Source organism: Mastigoproctus giganteus, chromosome 11, assembly GCF_048544385.1.
Source record: "Mastigoproctus giganteus isolate SK-2022 chromosome 11, ASM4854438v1, whole genome shotgun sequence".
NCBI lineage: Eukaryota > Metazoa > Arthropoda > Arachnida > Uropygi > Thelyphonidae > Mastigoproctus > Mastigoproctus giganteus.
Window position 1 is genome coordinate 117212162 of NC_143585.1, and position 19046 is coordinate 117231207.

The 19046-nt window shown below is 34.9% G+C and overlaps 1 protein-coding gene across 2 annotated transcripts in view; it reads right to left on the reverse strand.

Moving 5' to 3' along the window:
• eIF3a (eukaryotic translation initiation factor 3 subunit a) overlaps positions 1–19046 on the reverse strand; it is a 399865-nt gene that overhangs the window by 340928 nt on the left and 39891 nt on the right. The window contains exons 4-5 of one of the 2 annotated variants that reach the window (XM_090385008.1): positions 12928–13150; positions 432–572 (exon numbers count right to left, since the gene is read on the reverse strand). In XM_090385008.1, the coding sequence (XP_090241134.1) occupies positions 432–572; positions 12928–13150 (364 nt within the window). Of the gene's footprint in view, positions 1–431; positions 573–12927; positions 13151–19046 lie in introns of those variants that run through there. The other variant, XM_090385009.1, reaches the window with a different exon arrangement.

Here is a 19046-nt window from a genome sequence, read left to right on the forward strand (position 1 = left end):
CTTTTCACAAAATGACACGCAAGTGTTTCAGAACTGTTCTGTTCACTATGTAATCAAGCTTTTACTCCATAGCTGTTGGTTTGTTGTGAATTAACCTTATGTGCCTGCCCTGCCTACAAATTATGTGCCTTTATTAACTTGGTGAGGGGGATTTTTTAAAGTTTAAAAAGTACTACCTTGGGCAAGTTATTATTATTATTATTATTTTTTAAATTGCTTTTCTTATGCATTATTTGGAAGACAGCTTAACTGACTGCAGGATGTTTCTGATATTTGTAAAAGTGAGAAACTGGATACTGTGAAATGTCTGTTTGCTGGGAGGAATTTCATTAGAAGTTCCTTCCCTTATTTATATGGAAGTGTTGAGGTATAAAACTTTTTATATTTTTTAAAGAGCAGCTTAGAAAACTTTATGCAGTAGATAAACATACCTGCCATAGTTCCATTTGAATAGCGCTATCTAGCTGCACTAGTCTGGTTTCTAAATGCATTGCTTGACTTTCAGGGTTGTTTAAGTTCACCGAAGTCTGCTGATTCTGATGTTTGTGAATATGACCAAGATGGGCACGTAGCTAAAAAATACAAACCTGGCTACATTAATTGTATAAATACACAAATATAATCAAAATAAAAATCATAAAAGCAATTTTCATTTCAAACAAATGTTAACAACTGCTCAGAATGAGAAACTGAATAACAAAACCTCTTAACATTATGAATTAACTTGTAAGAGGGACATTTTTAATCTCCCTACACAACTCAAATTCCAGTTTATTTTATTTATTTATTATTTATTTATATATTTTTTCAATTATCAGTTATATAGATAAAATAACTGTGGCTAATTATTTAAAAGCCTCACCTTGCATGAAAATGCACAAACAGAAGACTACAGCCACAAGCTGCGCAGAACTGTCTTATTTATATCTCAAGAATATATCAATAAAGTGAAATTTCATAGTGGTTATGTATTACTATAACTTTGTAGACAGACTGTTTCAACATTTAAGACTGACAGCAAACAATGCACATTTTAATAACATGAGCAATTCCAGGCAGGACTAAAAGAAAATTAAGAAACACTGACCAAAACTATAAAATGCTCAGAGAGCCAATGAAGACCCTCTGTTACCCCTCTCAAAATCACTTTGCAACCCCACTTTGAATCATTCCAAATGGCTTATGAAGCAATATGTTAGCAATTAACAATTTTTTAAAATCTTTCTGAAAAAATTTAATCAAAAGCAACACCAGCTAACCATATAACCTCATTCACATTCTCCATTTGCATCAATTAACTCAGTAGAGTAAGCAACGGGGAGATAAACCTTCTAACGAACACATACACAAAACATTCTTGGCTAAGAGCGACTGCAACTTCCATTCTGGAAGCTGTAGTCGTTCTTGTCTAGAAGGCCAGTGAAATGAGCGAGCTGCTCCGTAACGATGCATGAAATTTACCAATATACAGTCAGTCCTCGTATAACACGTGTTTACACTACACGAATTCGATCATACATGATTTATAAATAGGGGAACAATATCATATATAACACGAACCAAATTCGCTTATGCACGATTCGCCCGAACCGAATGCAACACGATAGGAATGAAGAGAAGATTCTGAAAATGTATTTGTTTTTTTATATCACTGAAGGGGAAACAGATTTCACCATAATAACGTAAAAACCTACACAATTCCAGCTATCAGTATTATCGCAAATGCAATTAGATTGAGTTTACTACCAGTTTATAACAGATTCCACTAGCAGAAACGCAGCTGGAAATTGTTTTTATTGTTTTAGTAGTGACTTCCAGAAATGTGCTTTAGTAAAATGTGAGCTAGTGAGGTGTTAATAATGTGTCTCTGCCTTTACAGTGTTGTTTATTCAGTTGCTACATGTGCGCAGCTTTGTTTATGTGTATCAAGCAAGCCTCCTCATTTTGTAGTTGTGCTTTATTCCCTAAAATTGAGTAAAATACTTAAAAGGTGTGAAAAGGAAGCATCCTGGTGAAGACACTACAGATTCAGAGAGAAAAAGAAAAGCAACAGCGATAGACAGAGGCGGACTGGGTCAAAAATGCTTACCCGGAAAAATATGAAGCTGCCTCATACTAGCATTTATGGCAAAAATCACACCGGCCTCAATCCTGTTCTGGCCTCCAGCCCACCAGGGTTTCCCCAGTAAGGGTTATGGCCAGAACGCCTGTTGATAGAGAAAAAAATATGAAATTGTGAAACTGAGTGAAATGAAAGACTGTTTGTACATGTAACAGGCCTAAATGAGGCAATGACGGGAATTAGAAAGAATGCAGAGAAAATATAAACAACTTTCATATCAGGAACAACTCAAAGTGTAACAAATCCATTAGATCAAGACAAAAAATTGGAAGAGATGGAATCTTCTATCCAAACAGATGGCTGTCATCTGTTTGGATAGAAGATCAAACAAAGAACGTTTGCTTACGATAGAAGCAAAAGCATTAGCAACATTTTATTACGTAATCATCGTAATGAAATATGTAAGTATTTTATTACGATTATTTATTGTGTTTGGTAATGTTTTAGTTACAAATGTGTGTTCAATCTTGGGTGGTTGGTACCTAACCCTATCTTTCCCATAGGGCCTGTTATTTATACTGCACGAAGGTTTCTAGGAACACAACTATCGTGCTATACGAGGACTGACTGCATCATGTTCTTCAAATGAAATTTCGCAAATATTTCCAATCCACCAATTACTGCCATAAATACAGGCAATGTATTGGCCAGGTTGAAAATTAACAATTGGCACATACTGAATATTGGTTTCACTAGTCTGATCTACATGAGCTACAAATGGTGTGTCATTTGATACTCTGCAAACACGAATGTCTTGCATCAATAGGAATGAAGTGATGATTTTCTCTTGTTCCAGCAATAGTATGACCATCTATGAATTCTTTCTCTTGAAATGGCCTTACTTGCTCAATTTTCTCTTTAGAAACAGAACAGAATTTTATTCCAGTCACAAAATTCAAACATGTTTCTTGGTGTCAGGATTTGGTTTTCAATTGAGCATTGGAGACTTGCACATGCTGCTAATCATTTTATTGTTCCACCAGTTTCATCACATGGTGACCTGCAATGACTAGTCCCAAAGAAATTCCATTCAGCACTGAATTCAAAATCTTTCTTATGATGACACAAGTTAATAAAATTCTTGAAATTCTTGTATTGAGCTACAGAATCATCATTGAAGCAGTAAATGTGCCTGATTTCTGTCATGAAACTCTTCAAATATTCAATTAAGTTGGTTAGAAAAACGTGCACTGCAACTGTGTCACTTCACAGGCAGTTACTGATTATGCAGAAACTTATATTCTGAAGTCCAACATCCTTGTAATAAATGACAAATGGATGCAATGTAGCCTGGCTATTCTCCCAGTGAAACCCTTGAATAGCATCTTGCACAACAAATGAATAATTTTCTGCAAAATCCATCAAGATGACCAATTCTCCTGTTATTAGGCTTTCCTTTGTTGACTTCAAATGGTAGCTTTGATGTTTAGCAATGTAGCGATGAGAGGAAAGGTTAAATATGTTTGTACTCAACTCTTCAATATAATCTTCTGTTGTTAATTGCATTGTGTCCTGTGTACCTCTGTCAGTGTATCTATTGCTTGAATTCAATAATATCTTCTGGTTCATTGTTTTCAAAAATATTCTCTAGAAACTTTTTTAATTCATCTATTCCTGGACATTTTTCACACTGATGAAGCATATAATCTTTTGACTCCAAATCACACTGTTTTACCAATGAGAAATCACATTCAACAGGACTTGCTGCTAGCATTAACTTGACATTTTGATGGATTGTGCATACAGATGGATTTTGAACACATACAGAACACATTTTGATGGATTTTGAACACATACAGAACACATTTTGATGGATTTTGAACACATACAGAATGTGTTCCTGGTGCACCAACTGTGACACACTATTTGGGTCGAAGTTCACAAAATTTAGAAAATTCAATGTCAGATCCATTTCTATCTCAATAAGTTATAAACATTTCCTTCAAGTTGCTGAGTAGTAGTCGCTTCTGCATTTCTAATTCTTTCCAGGGCATATCCGACTAAATTCATCATCCTCAAAAAATTCCATCACCTTTTGCTTTACTTGCTTTTTTCCAGGTATGGCCATGATTCCTTTGTCAGCTTTTAAGTTTTCTAGCTTTCTTGACCACTCTTTCTGAGACACTTAACTCTTCCATTGTTTTCTTTATGGACCAACTAACTGGAGCTAGTGTTAATATTTGAAATATTTCTGAATGACTATACCATCAACTTTTCATTCAATTCTTTCAGCAGCGCATTGTAATCTAAGCAATTTCCACACTGATGACTTTCATTTGGCTCCATGATGTCATGTCATGTCATTTGGATCCAAGCCACCAATAGATGAATTTTACTGGCAATTACATCTTGTACTTGACTTTCTTTTGGCATAGCCTTGTGTGTCTCTCTTAGCCATTCGCTGAAATTTCAGAGGAGAAATACTAATAGCCATCAAACTTATGTTCAAGCTTTCAGTCACATGCATTTTGTCATCATGGGCTGATCCACATGAAGTTGATGTTCCTGTTGTTGCTTTTTGGCTGTTAGACTCTTTTCAGCATGATGGGCACAGTTTCTGGACTGGTTTTATGTCTACCTTTGTTAGGGCTTACAGGTAGTCTGCCATTGACAAATCAATTGGCTGTAAACTTTTTTTCACCATATGATTTTTTCTTCTGGAGAGGATTGCAACATGAACAGTGCAAAAATTCAAAAATTTTGTCAAAAGCAAAGCTTCATGATGTAGACAAATTGTGTCTTCTTCACCCAGTTTTAATCCACAACGTCGACCTATCAGCTGTTGTTCTTCAAATTTAAAATTCTTTAATTTTAACCCATTCTACGTGTATAGGATAGCACATGACATTTAGAATTATACATATGACTGATGGTGCACGAGTCCAGCTTATCTCCAGCAAAATCTTCTGATTCCATGCTGGCTAATAAGTGAACGTTCCTGCAAGCAATGACAACTTAACTTTATTATAGTCAAACAATAAAAAATTGTTCATCGTGAAGATAAAACACATTAATAACAGCATGGTTCAAATAACAGCTATTTATACTTTTTTTGTATGATTCTAGAATATTCCAAAGTTCTAGAATGTTCATCAATTTTTGGAATTCTAGAATGTTTCAGAATTCTAGAATATACTCTATTTCTAAATTATTCTAAACATTAGGCACAATTAAGGAAGTGTTCTGCAACAAAAAAGATCTCACAGAATAATAATATGGCACATAAAACAACTTGATGTTTAGGCTTAATTTTAAGGCCTTAAGTGCAAAGACAAAACAGATAAACCATGATCCTTGTAGCTGAAACTCTGCTCTTTCCAGTGGTGGCAAAAACAACAGAGAATTGAAGGTGTCCCAAATTAAGATAGGTCAAATTTGAATTTCAAATTTTGAGTCAATCTTTGAAGGAAAATATCTCAGCCAGCAAACAAGTATAAGAGTTCATATTTAGTTAGGCTGAATTCATTCAGACGTTAAATGGAATGTCCAAAGAAGAAGGTACCAAAGATATTTATTTCAAAGTTATGACTTTCAAAAGTCTTGCTTAAATTTGTCGCGACAAATTTTTGGTGCCAGTTCTAGACCATGCTGTAAAAAATTAAGGTTTTTGAGCCTGGGCACCAAACGTTTTGCATTCTCTGCCAAAAGTTAACTAGGTATACCAAGTTTCAGAGCACTACCTCTCACCATTGCGCAACAGTAACATTTAAAACTTAGAATATTTTTTGTGATTTATTCCACATAACACAAGTGACCTCCACAAAAAAAGGTGCTGGTGCCTCAAGCATACTATATTTTGAATTGAAATTTTGCACAACTTCATTTGAAACCTGTTTAAACATCCACACCAAGTTTCAACAAAATTGAAGATGGTCGAGCAGGGACCCCTAGGCCACTTGACAGGGAATGACCCAATTTCATTTTCACTGTGGATAATCAGATCGTTCACTAGCTTTACTACATATTCATCATTTTTGTTCACACAGAATTCTTTTAATGTGTTTAGGTAATCTCACACATCAACACATTTTCTAAATCATGGCATTGTTCATCCTTTTCAGGTTCTTCCTCTAAGCTCTTCATTGTTCATAAATTCACTTGCAATGTCTTACTTTCGAGTGAGGGAAGCGCATAGGATGATAGGTTTAATTTCCTTTTCTTTTATTAATTATTATTTTTTTGTTATTTTTTTATCAGTTTTATTCAGGGTGTTTTTTTTTTTTTTTATCAGTTTTATTCAAATTTTATTTCATTTTATTTATTTATTTTTTTTTTTTGGCTGGTGCAGCATAAGCCATAGGCTTTCTTGCACCATGCGGCAATTACTAATACTTCAGTGTTTAAGCCTTCTACCACTACTTTAGAGTCTACGGAAACATTCATCATTACTCAGTGGAGAATTTCTTAGTGTCCATTACATACAGACACCATCATACAGTCTAACACTCAAATCAAATCCTGCTTTGTGGAAGCAGTTTTTAATTGTAGAGGGGTGAGCTGAATTCCATGCTGCACTATTCCCGATTATAGCTTGTAGTACATCTATACTTTTGCAAAGTTTTGAACAACTTTTTTCATCAAATTTTGAAATCAAGTGTTTAAGAACCATTTGTCCATATTTCACCTTTGTAATTATTCCTTGATCTAGTGGTTGAGAGGTAGATGTGACACTGGGAGGAAAAACATTGTTTCAACATTATTTAACATTACTCAGTTTAATGAGTGGGCAAGATGGTTGTTAAGAAAGAAAATAACTTTCCATTCTGGCAAATCATTCTTTTATGCAACTGGATCAGCAATTCTGTCATTATCAACCCTAGTCATCGAGACTTATTGTTTGATTTCTAATGTACACTGAGTTTGCTTAAATCCAAACTTTTAAAATGGTTTCATAGATGTCTATTTCGTGGATGCCCACTATACTTGTACACAAAAGTACAGTCAGATGCTCCTTTGTCACCTTACAGTCAGCACATTTTTCCACTCTAATGCACATTCATTTATCCAAGACTGGACAAAAAAAAAAAAAAAAAAACCTGTTTCATCAGCATTGTGTTTCATGGTATGTAACAAGTATTGATGGTGGCATTTTTTTCCACTCAGCAACAGTTTCCAAATTAACATCAACAGACTCTCCACAAATTGCTTTGAAAGAAATATTGTGATGTTTACAGAACTTACCTAACCAGCCATTAGACACATTAAAGTTAATGGTGCCAATTTCTTTAACAATTTCTAATGCTTTGGTTTGAATCACAGGCCAAGAGTTGGGATCGTTTTGACTGCATACCCAACTAAACGACCCAAAAGTCAATTTATCTACCAAAGCATCTTTTGCCATGAGAAAATATATGGTATACTGCTTTCCATTTCATTTACCCACCATTGTTTTAAGAAAGTTTCTTGATTTTTAATAAATCAAGTTTGCAGAAGATACAAAGGTTGGCAGGGTTGTTAATGGCAGTATGCTACTGCAACAGGATCTAGAAAAGTTGAGCAGATGGGCTGAGAGGTGGAAACTGAAGTTTAACACTGACAAACGTAAAGTACAGTAAACCCCCACTATTCGTGGGGGTTACGTTCCTGAGAAATTCCACGAATACCGAAAACACAAATACTAAGTTATGGCTCCCATAGTAATAAAAGGGTTCTGTTCCAAAGTATGAAATATATAAGAAAAACTAGTCTCAAATTTTGTATATGTATGTATTATATGTACCTTCATAATATGACTATGTACATAATGAAATACAAGCATAAGGCACAATTTAATATTAAATTTCAAACAAATCTTTCAAATCAGCGCCTTTGCTAGTTAAAATTTATCCCGACAGTGCTATCACCAGTTTCCCTAAAGTGTTGATAAAGGTGTTTTGCCGTTTCACGAATGATGAGTGAACTTAACGGAATTTTATTTTGAGTTTGGTCTTCTATCCACAGATTTAAGCTTTTTCCATTTTTTCTAATTTAACATCATGAGTTACAGAGCAAATTTTTGAAGCAATTGGCACATTTTCACAGACTACGGCGGATTTTTTCTTCCGATTTCTTGATTGATCGTACTGTTGACTCACTGATTTTATAATGTTTTGCCACTGACAAGACATTTTCACCATTAGAAATTGTCCAATAACTCAATTTTACCTGCTAATGTCATCACCTTCTTTGATCTTTTCACAATTCCCTTGTTATTCGTAGCCAAATTTTTGTAGGGGTTAGAAAAGAAATTTTCCACAATAAAATCACTTTCTTTTAACTGTTAACACACTCGAAAAAGTCTGTTTACGCTAACACACTGCAAAACAGTAGATTTTTCATTTTTGTAAATATTTTCATTTTATAAATATTAATTTATAAATTGATAAATTTATTCAATTTATAAGCATATCAATTAAAAGAAAATGACGAAACTGTCCATGACAAGCACATAACACTTACTGGACAAGGATTAGCAGGGAACATCCACGCTCACGATTTTGTCACCCCTCTCCCCACCACCCACTGAGCACCGTTTTGACCGGGAAAGATGATTTTAGCCACACCCATGTTTTTTTATGGCAGAAAATGTTCACGGCACTTTAAAATTCACTTTTTTTTTAGGTTTAATTTTATATTAAATCAGACCACAAATAGCAGGGATTTACTGTACTGGGTAGCAATAACCCCAGAGTAACATATCAACAGTGTGATACTACACTGAGGGTGGTAGAGAATGGAAAGGACCTGGGGGTGGTTGTGCAGTCAGATATGAAGTTTTCTGAGCAGTGCAAACTGCAAGAGTAGCTCATGGGGTCTTGTCAATGATATACAGGATTTTTCTAGCAGGGATAAGGAGGTGATTATCCTCTTGTATAAGCCAATGGTCAGGCCACACCTTGAGTGCTGCATACAGGTCTGGAGGCCTCATTTCAGGAAGGATGTAGAGCTGCTGGAACGTTGCTCTTACGAAGAAAGAGCTTATGTAATGCAAATTAAGTAGACAGCTTAAATAAATTCAAGGCAGAACTAGACAAGCATTTGGAACGAATGGATGGGTGAAATGGGAAGTTTTATTTTATTTTTTGGCTGATGCTGTATAAGCTTGCTCTTTTGTATTATGTGCCTCTACTAATGCTAAATGCTACTGCAGAGTCTTTCCAGTTTTGAAATGATCAGCTAACTTACAAACTCCACACTTTACTTTTCTAAAATATTCTATCACTTCTACTTTTTCTTTCAGAGTTAACTGTTTTCAAAACATAATGTAGTACAGAATGAGTATGTAAATGTAAATTCTTACCTGAGCATGGAACTCTGCACAGAATTTCACAATTGTCCAGATTTTGTTCACTTGAAATTTACTAAAGTAACAACAGACAGAGGGAACAAAAATGATCCTTAAAGAATAGACAGATGGTAGCACTGGATATGCGAGTGTTTTTTTTTTATGTTTTGAAGATCTAGACATACCATATGTTAAGTAGTGATAGACTATGGAGCAGTTGCAATCAAAGTGTCCAAGTTTGACTGACAGTTTTTAATAATGTAGCATGCATCAGTCTGTTTGTAGTTTTTAATTTTTTTAAAAGAAATTTATTGTACAGTACTGTATTCTCAAATTCACACAATCTCTCTCTCTCTCTCTCTCTCTCTCTCTCTCTCTCTCTCTCTCTCTCAGTAACAGCATCTCTCAGGTTTACAATTTTATTGCCTTGCTAAATGATGCACATGTCATTGAACTGCTTCACACGGTCAAAAAAATTTGTAAATTCTATATTGGCAATGGTGAACATAGTAACAACATATTCTGCAATCTACTCTGTAAGTCACTAGTTGGTAGATCACTCATCAACTGGTGCAATACCACTACTTTGCTTACTGGAGGCTTGACATTCAGTCTCCAGAGCAAAGCTCTGGCAACCCCCATCTCTTCCATCATGCAGTATGATTTATATCTTTTGAGGTTATGATGGACATCATGGCAAGATCCACTCTTCCTTACAATTTGAGGGTAGAGGTCTAAAACGATGTTCATAGGCCAGCCACTAGATAGTTCCCCAAACCAAACCTATTGGTAACTCTCTTGGAGGCTTCCAGATCAGCTAGTGTATAATCTTGCATCTTGCTGCCTCTACTCTGATAGATAGTGACTGGAGGAAGTCTGAGTAGTGTGTATGTGGGGGGGGGGGTATTTGTTAAGGCCACATTATGTCAAGGAGATGAGTATATTCTTAGCATGCGTATGCCATTCCAAAAATTTCATTACTTCACACAGAATGTCCCCACCTTTTCTTACTACTGAATACAATATGAATTGTCAAACTAATAGAGCAAAGTTATCTGCGAAAAGATCTAAACTTCCCAAACACTTCTTCATTCATTTCACAAATATACGTGGTCTCAGTTCTAATTTCAATGATGTCCACTTAGTCTGCCAAACCCTGTGTACTTTTTCTGACAGAATCTGTTATCAGTCGATTCAACCACTACTCCTCTCAGTTGTCCGAAAGCTAGAGTCAAATATGACCTTTATTTGTTTCCATCACATCAGGTTTCTTCAAAAACCTAATCACGAAAGTAACCTTCATTTCTTTTACAAAATTTTTATTAATTTTGGCAGAATTTGTACACTGAAATTATAATAAAATGCTACCTGTACCAAAATTTTATAATTAAACACATGTTAAAAATGCTATTTAAAAGGGCAGTGTAGTAAAAAGTCCACTAAACTCAACTCTCATTTTAAAAACTGATCTACCATGGGTCCAATTTTTGTTTCTTTGATTTTCTTCCAGGTCCTTCTACTTTAATCCATCTTCAGCATCAAGCAATAGTCAGCCATCACATTGACATTCTGCCTTCCCAGGAGCCTCCTCTCCATGTCCTGGTGAAAACTACCACTCTGTTCTTCACTTCCTAGATTTTCTGGGAAGTAGTCACAATGTGGGACTGTAAAAAATGTACCTTGATATTCATGTTGCAGCTCAGCTTCTTGAAGTTTGCCAATGTATTTTCAAATATATTCTTGTAGTGTGAATCCTTGTTGTTCCCTAAGAAGTTCTCAATGACAAACCTGAAACTAATACAGGTCTGTTTTTTTTTTCTTTTATTCATAGTTCCCTCAAAATCTCGGTCCCTCACCAGTTTGGGAATTTGGGGTCCAACAAAAATACCTTATTTTAGCTTCTCTTGGGTGATCAGTGTGAATTTAGTACTAAGGTGGTTTAACCAGGGTCCTTCCTTAGGTAAAGTGTTCACAAACTATTTCATCAAACCCAGATTAATATGCAAAGGTGGCGGAAGAAGAACAGTTTTGAGGTTTGAGGATCAAACAACATAGTTTATGAACTATATTCTTTCATCCGGGCAACAAACTGCCCCTCTTTGGGCAACAAACTGCCCCTCCAGATCATAACATCCTAGTGCTTTCTCCTTACCCGACTGTCCCACTTACATGAAAAGCAAGGCACTTTTGTATAGCCAGATTGTTGTTCAAGTAACATGCCTATCACTATAAAACCAGCACAGATCAACCATGTTCTACAAGCTTATTTATTAACAACTTTGGGTTCTCATATGTTTCTTTCAAATGCAAGACTGAGCTACTGAAATGGACTCATTTATTTCCATGGTGGAGCAACACATCTTTGCGACTCCTCTTTGATGTGTCAATAAAAAGCCTACACTGTATAAGATTGTAACAAATTCCTAAATACTTCATTAAGTCATTAATATTACTGCAAAAAACCATAGAATTGTCCTCAGAAAAGTAGGGGGAACAGTTCACGTTCTGTGTCTGTACTATCAGAAAAATTTCAAATGCAAGAACCAAGAAGTTCTGTAGATTCTTTTGATAAATTTAAATCTATTACTCACCAAGTTCATGCTGGGAAAACAGTTGAGTATGAAACTAAGTCTACACATAGTTTCATTTTTAAAAGCTTCACTTTCAGCTCTCTCTCTCTCTCTCTCTCTCTCTCTCTCTCTCTCTCTCTCTCTCTCTCTCTCTCTCTCTCTCTCCTGTTACATTCTGCAATACAAGTGGAGGGCATGGAACTCGCAGGTTATCTACATGTGGGACTGGTCTAAAGGCAGATGGAATATTAGGATACACAATGCCCTTCTTACATTTTCATTGTATCCCTTTACATTAACTAAACAAAAGTTAGTCATCACAATGGTTTGAAGCTCCTGCCAAATCATGGAAATTTCAAATGGCATAGCCACTTTTATCATTTTTCCACAATCTCAATGCTTCAACACAGGTTCAGCAAACTTTATGTGGAGCCCATTGTTTATTGTGGTCATTGAGTTTCACTCCAAAATAAGCACAATACACAATTTTTACAAATCCTGTATCTTGTCTTTGCTTGGCAACTGCATAACTTCCACAAATATAATGAAAGTTTGTGAAGGCATTTTACTCACTTTTCAGCACAAGTTTCACAGATAAACTCAAAAATAAACCAAGGGAAAAAAACTGTTCACCGAAAAACACTGCTGCATGGAGCTCTCAAGGTCAAGAAAAATGACTGAAGGCAGTGTTGCATGTGAATATTTAGTTTACAAACTGCCAACATTTACTCCTAACTTAATACATTCAATAATACAATAGATGAATACAAAAAAATGGTGTGTGATATAAAAAAACTAATAACATTTATGACACCATTTTTTTCACAAATCACTTAAGGCAATGTAAGCTCAGTATGGTGGTGACAAATATTCCATTCTATTTAGAGGCTACGATACAAAAAAAATTATAAAAAAAAAACAAGTAACTGATACTTAAATGCATTTTACAGAGAAAGAGAAAGATTTCTTACGTTGTCACATAATTTTCGAAATTCTGTCTTTCGACTGTATTTCAGACAAAATTTGAATGCTTGTTGTCCAATATCATGGTAAAGACGCTCAACTCTTGAGTTATTTCGCAGTAATTCCAGGCACTGTCTATAGGACTCCCAAAGAAACTTGACCCACGGTGTTAGAACAACTCTGTCTGTTCGATCCTGGGTGTCCTCACTGCTTACAGCACTTAACAGCAAGCTTAAAACATAAAAATTTAAAGTTGATCAACTAATTTAGCACTGATTAAAAACATACTATATTTTTAACAATGGCACACACAAGCTCCTAGATTCTTAAGATTAAAATTGCTAATTAGAAGTACACTTCACTCAGCCATTAAATGATCCTACATATAATATAAACCATGTGAGCATTTATGAGATGAAATATAATTAATTCTCCAAACCCAAACTGGGACACCTTGCTATTACATTGCTGCATTGTTACAAGATATCCAATTTTGAATTAAATTCCCTGAAAAGTAGTAACAGGAAAAAAAAGTTAAAAAGGAACCTTGTTTACTGATACTGAAAACCACATCTTAACTGAAAAAGAACTGACACAACTGGATGATAGTTGTAATTACAAGAACTCTTGCTAGTGAAGAAATTATACTAAGTTAGTTGCTTGAACTTTGTTATCACACCAGCTGCCATGGGCATTACAGAACTTCACAAATATTACATTATGTTTAATGTTAAGTATTTTCTTTAATAAAGCTGAAATTTTCCTGTAAATCAGCACTGAATTTATATAGCTTTCTGGGAACCATAAACAGAGGATTGATTTATAGTTCCTTTATAACCTCACTCGCCCTTAACTTAAGCAGTTAATTGTTTAAATTTACTTTCCTTCTATTTAAGTTATTCATATAAAACTGCATTTTATTATATAGTTAGAGGCAACAAAGGTTTTAAAATTACAATTAAGTATTGTCTGATGTATTATTCTGTCCCAGTACCATGGATTGCACTGGAAAACAAAACAATGAAAATTCTTTATTTTCAGTTTTTACATTGCTAAATACAGCAAAACTGGAACAAATTATTGCTTACTTAGCCTTCTGGGGGCAAGCGCCCGGAAACCAGTAAATAGCCTGGTCATTGTGGTATGTATGGTCACTTTAAGTACAGGTGATCCCCCCCCCCAGCACGGGGGTTATGTTCCAACCAACGTCAATGCACGGCAATTCCGTGTTCGCCAGGATATTATTGATAGGGAAAAACGGGGGTTATGTTCTGTAAATTAAGTAGGAAATTAAAACTAATCTGTGTTACAAATGGTACAATTTATTTTTAAAAGAAATTAACAATTCCACTTTATAATTTAAAATGCATTCCAACTAAAAATATCATAAAATATATGGAAGTAATATTTTTCTATGCTATTTTTTGCTGGAATGGGTGTTTCAAAAATGAACGGCGAGACTGACTTCCTCCATAATTTCTCATCTCTTGTTCCATTGATCCAATTGAATGGCAGAGAGTTCATGCCCCTAACATAAATGTAAAGGGCCCCTAAGTTAACTAAACCAGAAAAAAAAATCAAAACTAAATTATGGAAACAACAGAAACTTAATCGGGTATGCGCTTCCATTATGGAATCGAAATGAATTCCTACCTAAATTTAAAATAAAACTGCATTCTGAAAAAAGTAGAACAATGAAATAAAACTTTTGATTGGCCATGAGTCAGTAAACATTCAACTGATGAAACTGCTAGCAGAAGGTGAACATGCTTTTGAAGTTGAAGTTAACTTACTTTCAAAATCTGCAATTTTTGTCTGTTGCTGTTTTGTCACGGTCTTTCTCATGTCAATATAAAAAACCATAATATCATCAATGCCTCTCTTAATTTTTGTACTCCAATGAAAGTCGGGATCTTTCTGCATAATCTCCTTAAGGAACTTTTTCTGCTTTTAGAATCACTGATATACATACCCTTTGTTTGTTAGTTCAGGTTTCTTCTGCTCTTCATTTTCTTCTTCACAAACATCTTTATTGGAGTCCAGTAGTTCTTCTGACTGCATTTTTTAATTCCTCCTGATGGGAATCAATATGTTCTAAAATTCCACATCTCTAATATAAAAAGGAGCTACACGCACACAAATTCAAAACACAAAAAGAAAAAAAGAAACCTGCATAATTACAGTACAACCTCAAAATAATGTGCCTTGTATTGCAGGCGTGACCATAATCTCAAAAGAACATAAAAAATGTAGTTTATGCTAGTGCCTAATGTGAAACTAATTTCACAACATACAATAACAAAAACTTTATACCACATAGAGAAGAATCAGCTACTGCAATGATTTCCAAAGTGTGCCCCCAATGCTGTATTCGTAAGTAAAATTAGCAGAAGGTATACTATATGAATGTTATGATAAGCGGAGAGTACTGCGCATATCAGACTTATTAATCATTTTTCCAGAAGGTACAGCGTGTGTGTGTGTGTGTGTGTGTGTGTGTGTGTGTGGTGTGTGTGTGTGTACAGCATATTTACTTACTTATGTAAATGACATATATAGTAAAAGTAATAAAACTATAAGTATTGCCTAAGGATCAAATTCTAATAAATTTATTTTTTAATTTTCAGTAAACATTTTAATATTTGTTTTTTCAAGATTTTCAAATAAAAAACCAGAATGTATATGCTATTCACCTAAAAAAAATCCATAGGATATATGCTGTAAACCCTATGGATTTGCAATATACTGTTTTAAATTTAATAAACTGTGAGCAATAGCATGCGACACTTTAAAAGGACAAAATCAGATTTAGAATGACAAAAAGTGCTAATGGCATAATGCAAAGTGCGCAGGAATTATTATTATAAATTCAATATGCATATCATTTGGTTTTCATCTACATAATTACACAATTATGATTCCTGTTTGATTTGAAGTAATTTATTTTTTCATCTGTTACTTCCAGATTTCTGACTACTGAAGAATAGACCTTTTTTATACTGCCGCAAAAAATCTATATATGAAATCTGTTAAACAGTTTGTATATTTTTATAAGTTGCTACTACTGACCACAGTTAGTGTTCTCTGTAATTATACTGTAGCGATTCTAAAATTCTAAAGGAAGGCAGAAATAGTCTGATGCAAAATAGCTATATTATGCTATTTTACACCATATTACATTATTTTCACTGGAAAATAGCTTCTAAGATATTGATTTTCATCTATGTGATCTTCAGAAATATCATCATCGTATCACTGCGTAATAAGGGTTACCTGTTAGTAAATTAAAAAATAAGAGCTTTTTTTCGACATCATCATAGGCTAGTGGCCTATGGTGATGATGTGGATGAGTTGTTCCTTATTTTATACTTATGCACTAAACTGGTAAAATGGATTCTCATTTGGGAATGCGGGATCATTTTAAGAAATTCACAATTTTAAAAACTTTTTTAATAAAAATAAAACTTGCTGTTAAATATTTTATTTTATTTTAAAGGACAGTCAGTCCTCAGTCAGCACGATAGTTGTGTTCCTAGAAACCCCTCGTGCAATATAAACAACAGGCCCCTATGGGAAAATTACAGTTACGTGCCAACCACCCAAGATTGAACACACATTTGTAACAAAAACATTACCAAACACAATAAATAATCGTAATAAAATACGTAAGTATTTTATTACGAACTTACATAATTTAATAAAATAAAATACTTACGTATTTTATTACACCTATTACGTAATAAAACATTGCTAATGCTTTTGCTTCTATCGTAAGCAAACTTGTTTTCTGTTTGATTTTCTATCGAACCAGATGAAAGCCATTCCATCTCTTCTTTGTGTCTTAATCTAATGGATTTTAATTACACTTTGAATTGTTCCAGCTATGAACAACTGAGTTGTTTTTATTTTCTCTGCATTCTTTGTAATTCTTGGCGTTGCCCCATTTAGGTATGTAGCACATGCAATATCACCTGGTCTTTCATTTCACTCAAAGCGTTTCACAATTTCATATTTTTTCTCTATCGACAGAGGCTGGACTGGTCATAAACCTTACAGGGGAAACCCCGGTGGGCCAGAGGCCGGTGTGATTTTGGCTATAAACCATAGTATGAGGCCACTACAAATTTTCCCGGGTAAGAATTTTTGACCCAGTCCACCTCTGTTTATCGATATTGCTTTTCTTTTTCCTCTCTGAATCTGCAGTGTCTGCACCAGGACGCTTCCTTTTCACACCTTTTAAGTATTTTACATAAGTATTTTAAGTATAATACTTTTAAGTGTTATAAAGCACAATTACAAAACGAGGAGGCACGCTTGATACACATAAAGCTGCACGTGTGTAGAAACTGAATAAACAACACCGTAAAGGCAGGGATACACTATTATCACCTCAAATTTTACAAAAGCACATTTCAAGGGGTTACTACCATAAAACAATAAAAACAATTTCCAGTTGGCGTTTCTGCTAGTGGAATCTGTTATAAAACTGGTAGTGAACTCGATCTAACTGCATTTGTGATTATACCGATAGCTGGAATTGTGTTGGTTTTTACGTTAATATGGTGAAATGTGTTTCCCTTCACTGATATAAAACACATAAATACATTTTCAGAATCTTCTCTTCATTCCTATCGCGTTGCGTTCAGTTGGGGGTGATTCCGTGTTCGACTGCCATTTCTTGTAAACACAAAGGCGAATCGTGCATAAGCGAATTTGGTTCGTGTTATATAAGATATCGTTACCCTATTTATAAATCGTGTATGATCGAATTTACGTAGTGTAAACACGTGTTATACGAGGATTGACTGTACTGCATTATTTTAAAACTACAGTAATGATGTATTTGGCATTAAAAACATTTAGTCCATTTTTCCCCACTAACAGCAAAATAATAAAATTAAAAACACGCAAAAATTAAATTTGATTGTTATAAAATCCCTTGGGGGGGACAATCCCAAAAGGGTTGTTTCCCCCCTTACTTTCTTTCAGCCGCTGAATTCTTGTTAAAAATTGGGGGGGGGGGGGGGGGAATGGTAGTTAAGTTTATTTTTGGCTATAAATGCACTTCACGCACAACACTAGTGTCAAAGTTAACCCTGAGCTCCACATTATACATTTCAAGGTTGCACGGTAGTAATTTAATTTAATGAAAGTGCTAATGCAAGTTGTTTTTGGGAATGTACTACATATGTGGGCGCCTCCGTAGCCAGTGCATAGCACACGCTTCTTGATTAGACCAGTGTTCGAGACCATCACCACCAAAAACGGAGGATGCGGAAAGGTCAGGGAATGACCACCGCATATCCCGGAGCAATATGGCCTTAGTTACTAATGCTCCTAAAAACCAAATAACAAACTACATATGTGATATATGAGCAAACTGAAATAGACACTCATACATAAGAATGAAAACAAGCAATAGTATAAGCTATTGATTGCTTAGTAAGTGCAATTGTAAAAGTATATATCTGATGTTGTTGTTATTTGATTTTTAGGAGCATTAGCAACTAAGGCCATACTGCTCCAGGGATATGCGGTGGTCATTCCCTGACCTTTCCGCATCCTCTGTATTTGGTGGTCATGGGCTCGAACCCCGGTCTAATCAAGAAGCATGTGCTACGCACTGCTGCTCCTGCCCACAGAGGCACCATATCTGATGTGAGCAGTGATAAACAACATGCATAGAGGACGGTCATCCCCCAATAAGAAACATAAGGATTGGATGCATATGCTCTATATGTAATCTTGTTAGTACAACTTTTCCTGTTTCCACAATTATGGTTCCTGTTTAATTTTGAGTAATTTATTTTTCATCTGTGACTTCCAGATTTCTGACTCCTGAAGAATACAGACCCTTTTTGATACTGCCTCAAAAGATCTATATACCTACATAAAAAATCTATATCGATAATTTTCTGGAGTTATTGTGTTTAGATACTTGATCTGCAATCTCATTACATGTGATAACAACACATCAAGAGATCCAGCAAAACTTCACTGAATGAGTTATTCCTTAGCTGATTTATACAGGAATAAATCTTTAATGATGGGATGACAAAATTTCTTGTGCAATGCAGACATTGCACTGATAGAATCTGTGTATATTATGCTGCTGGCATCGTGAAAG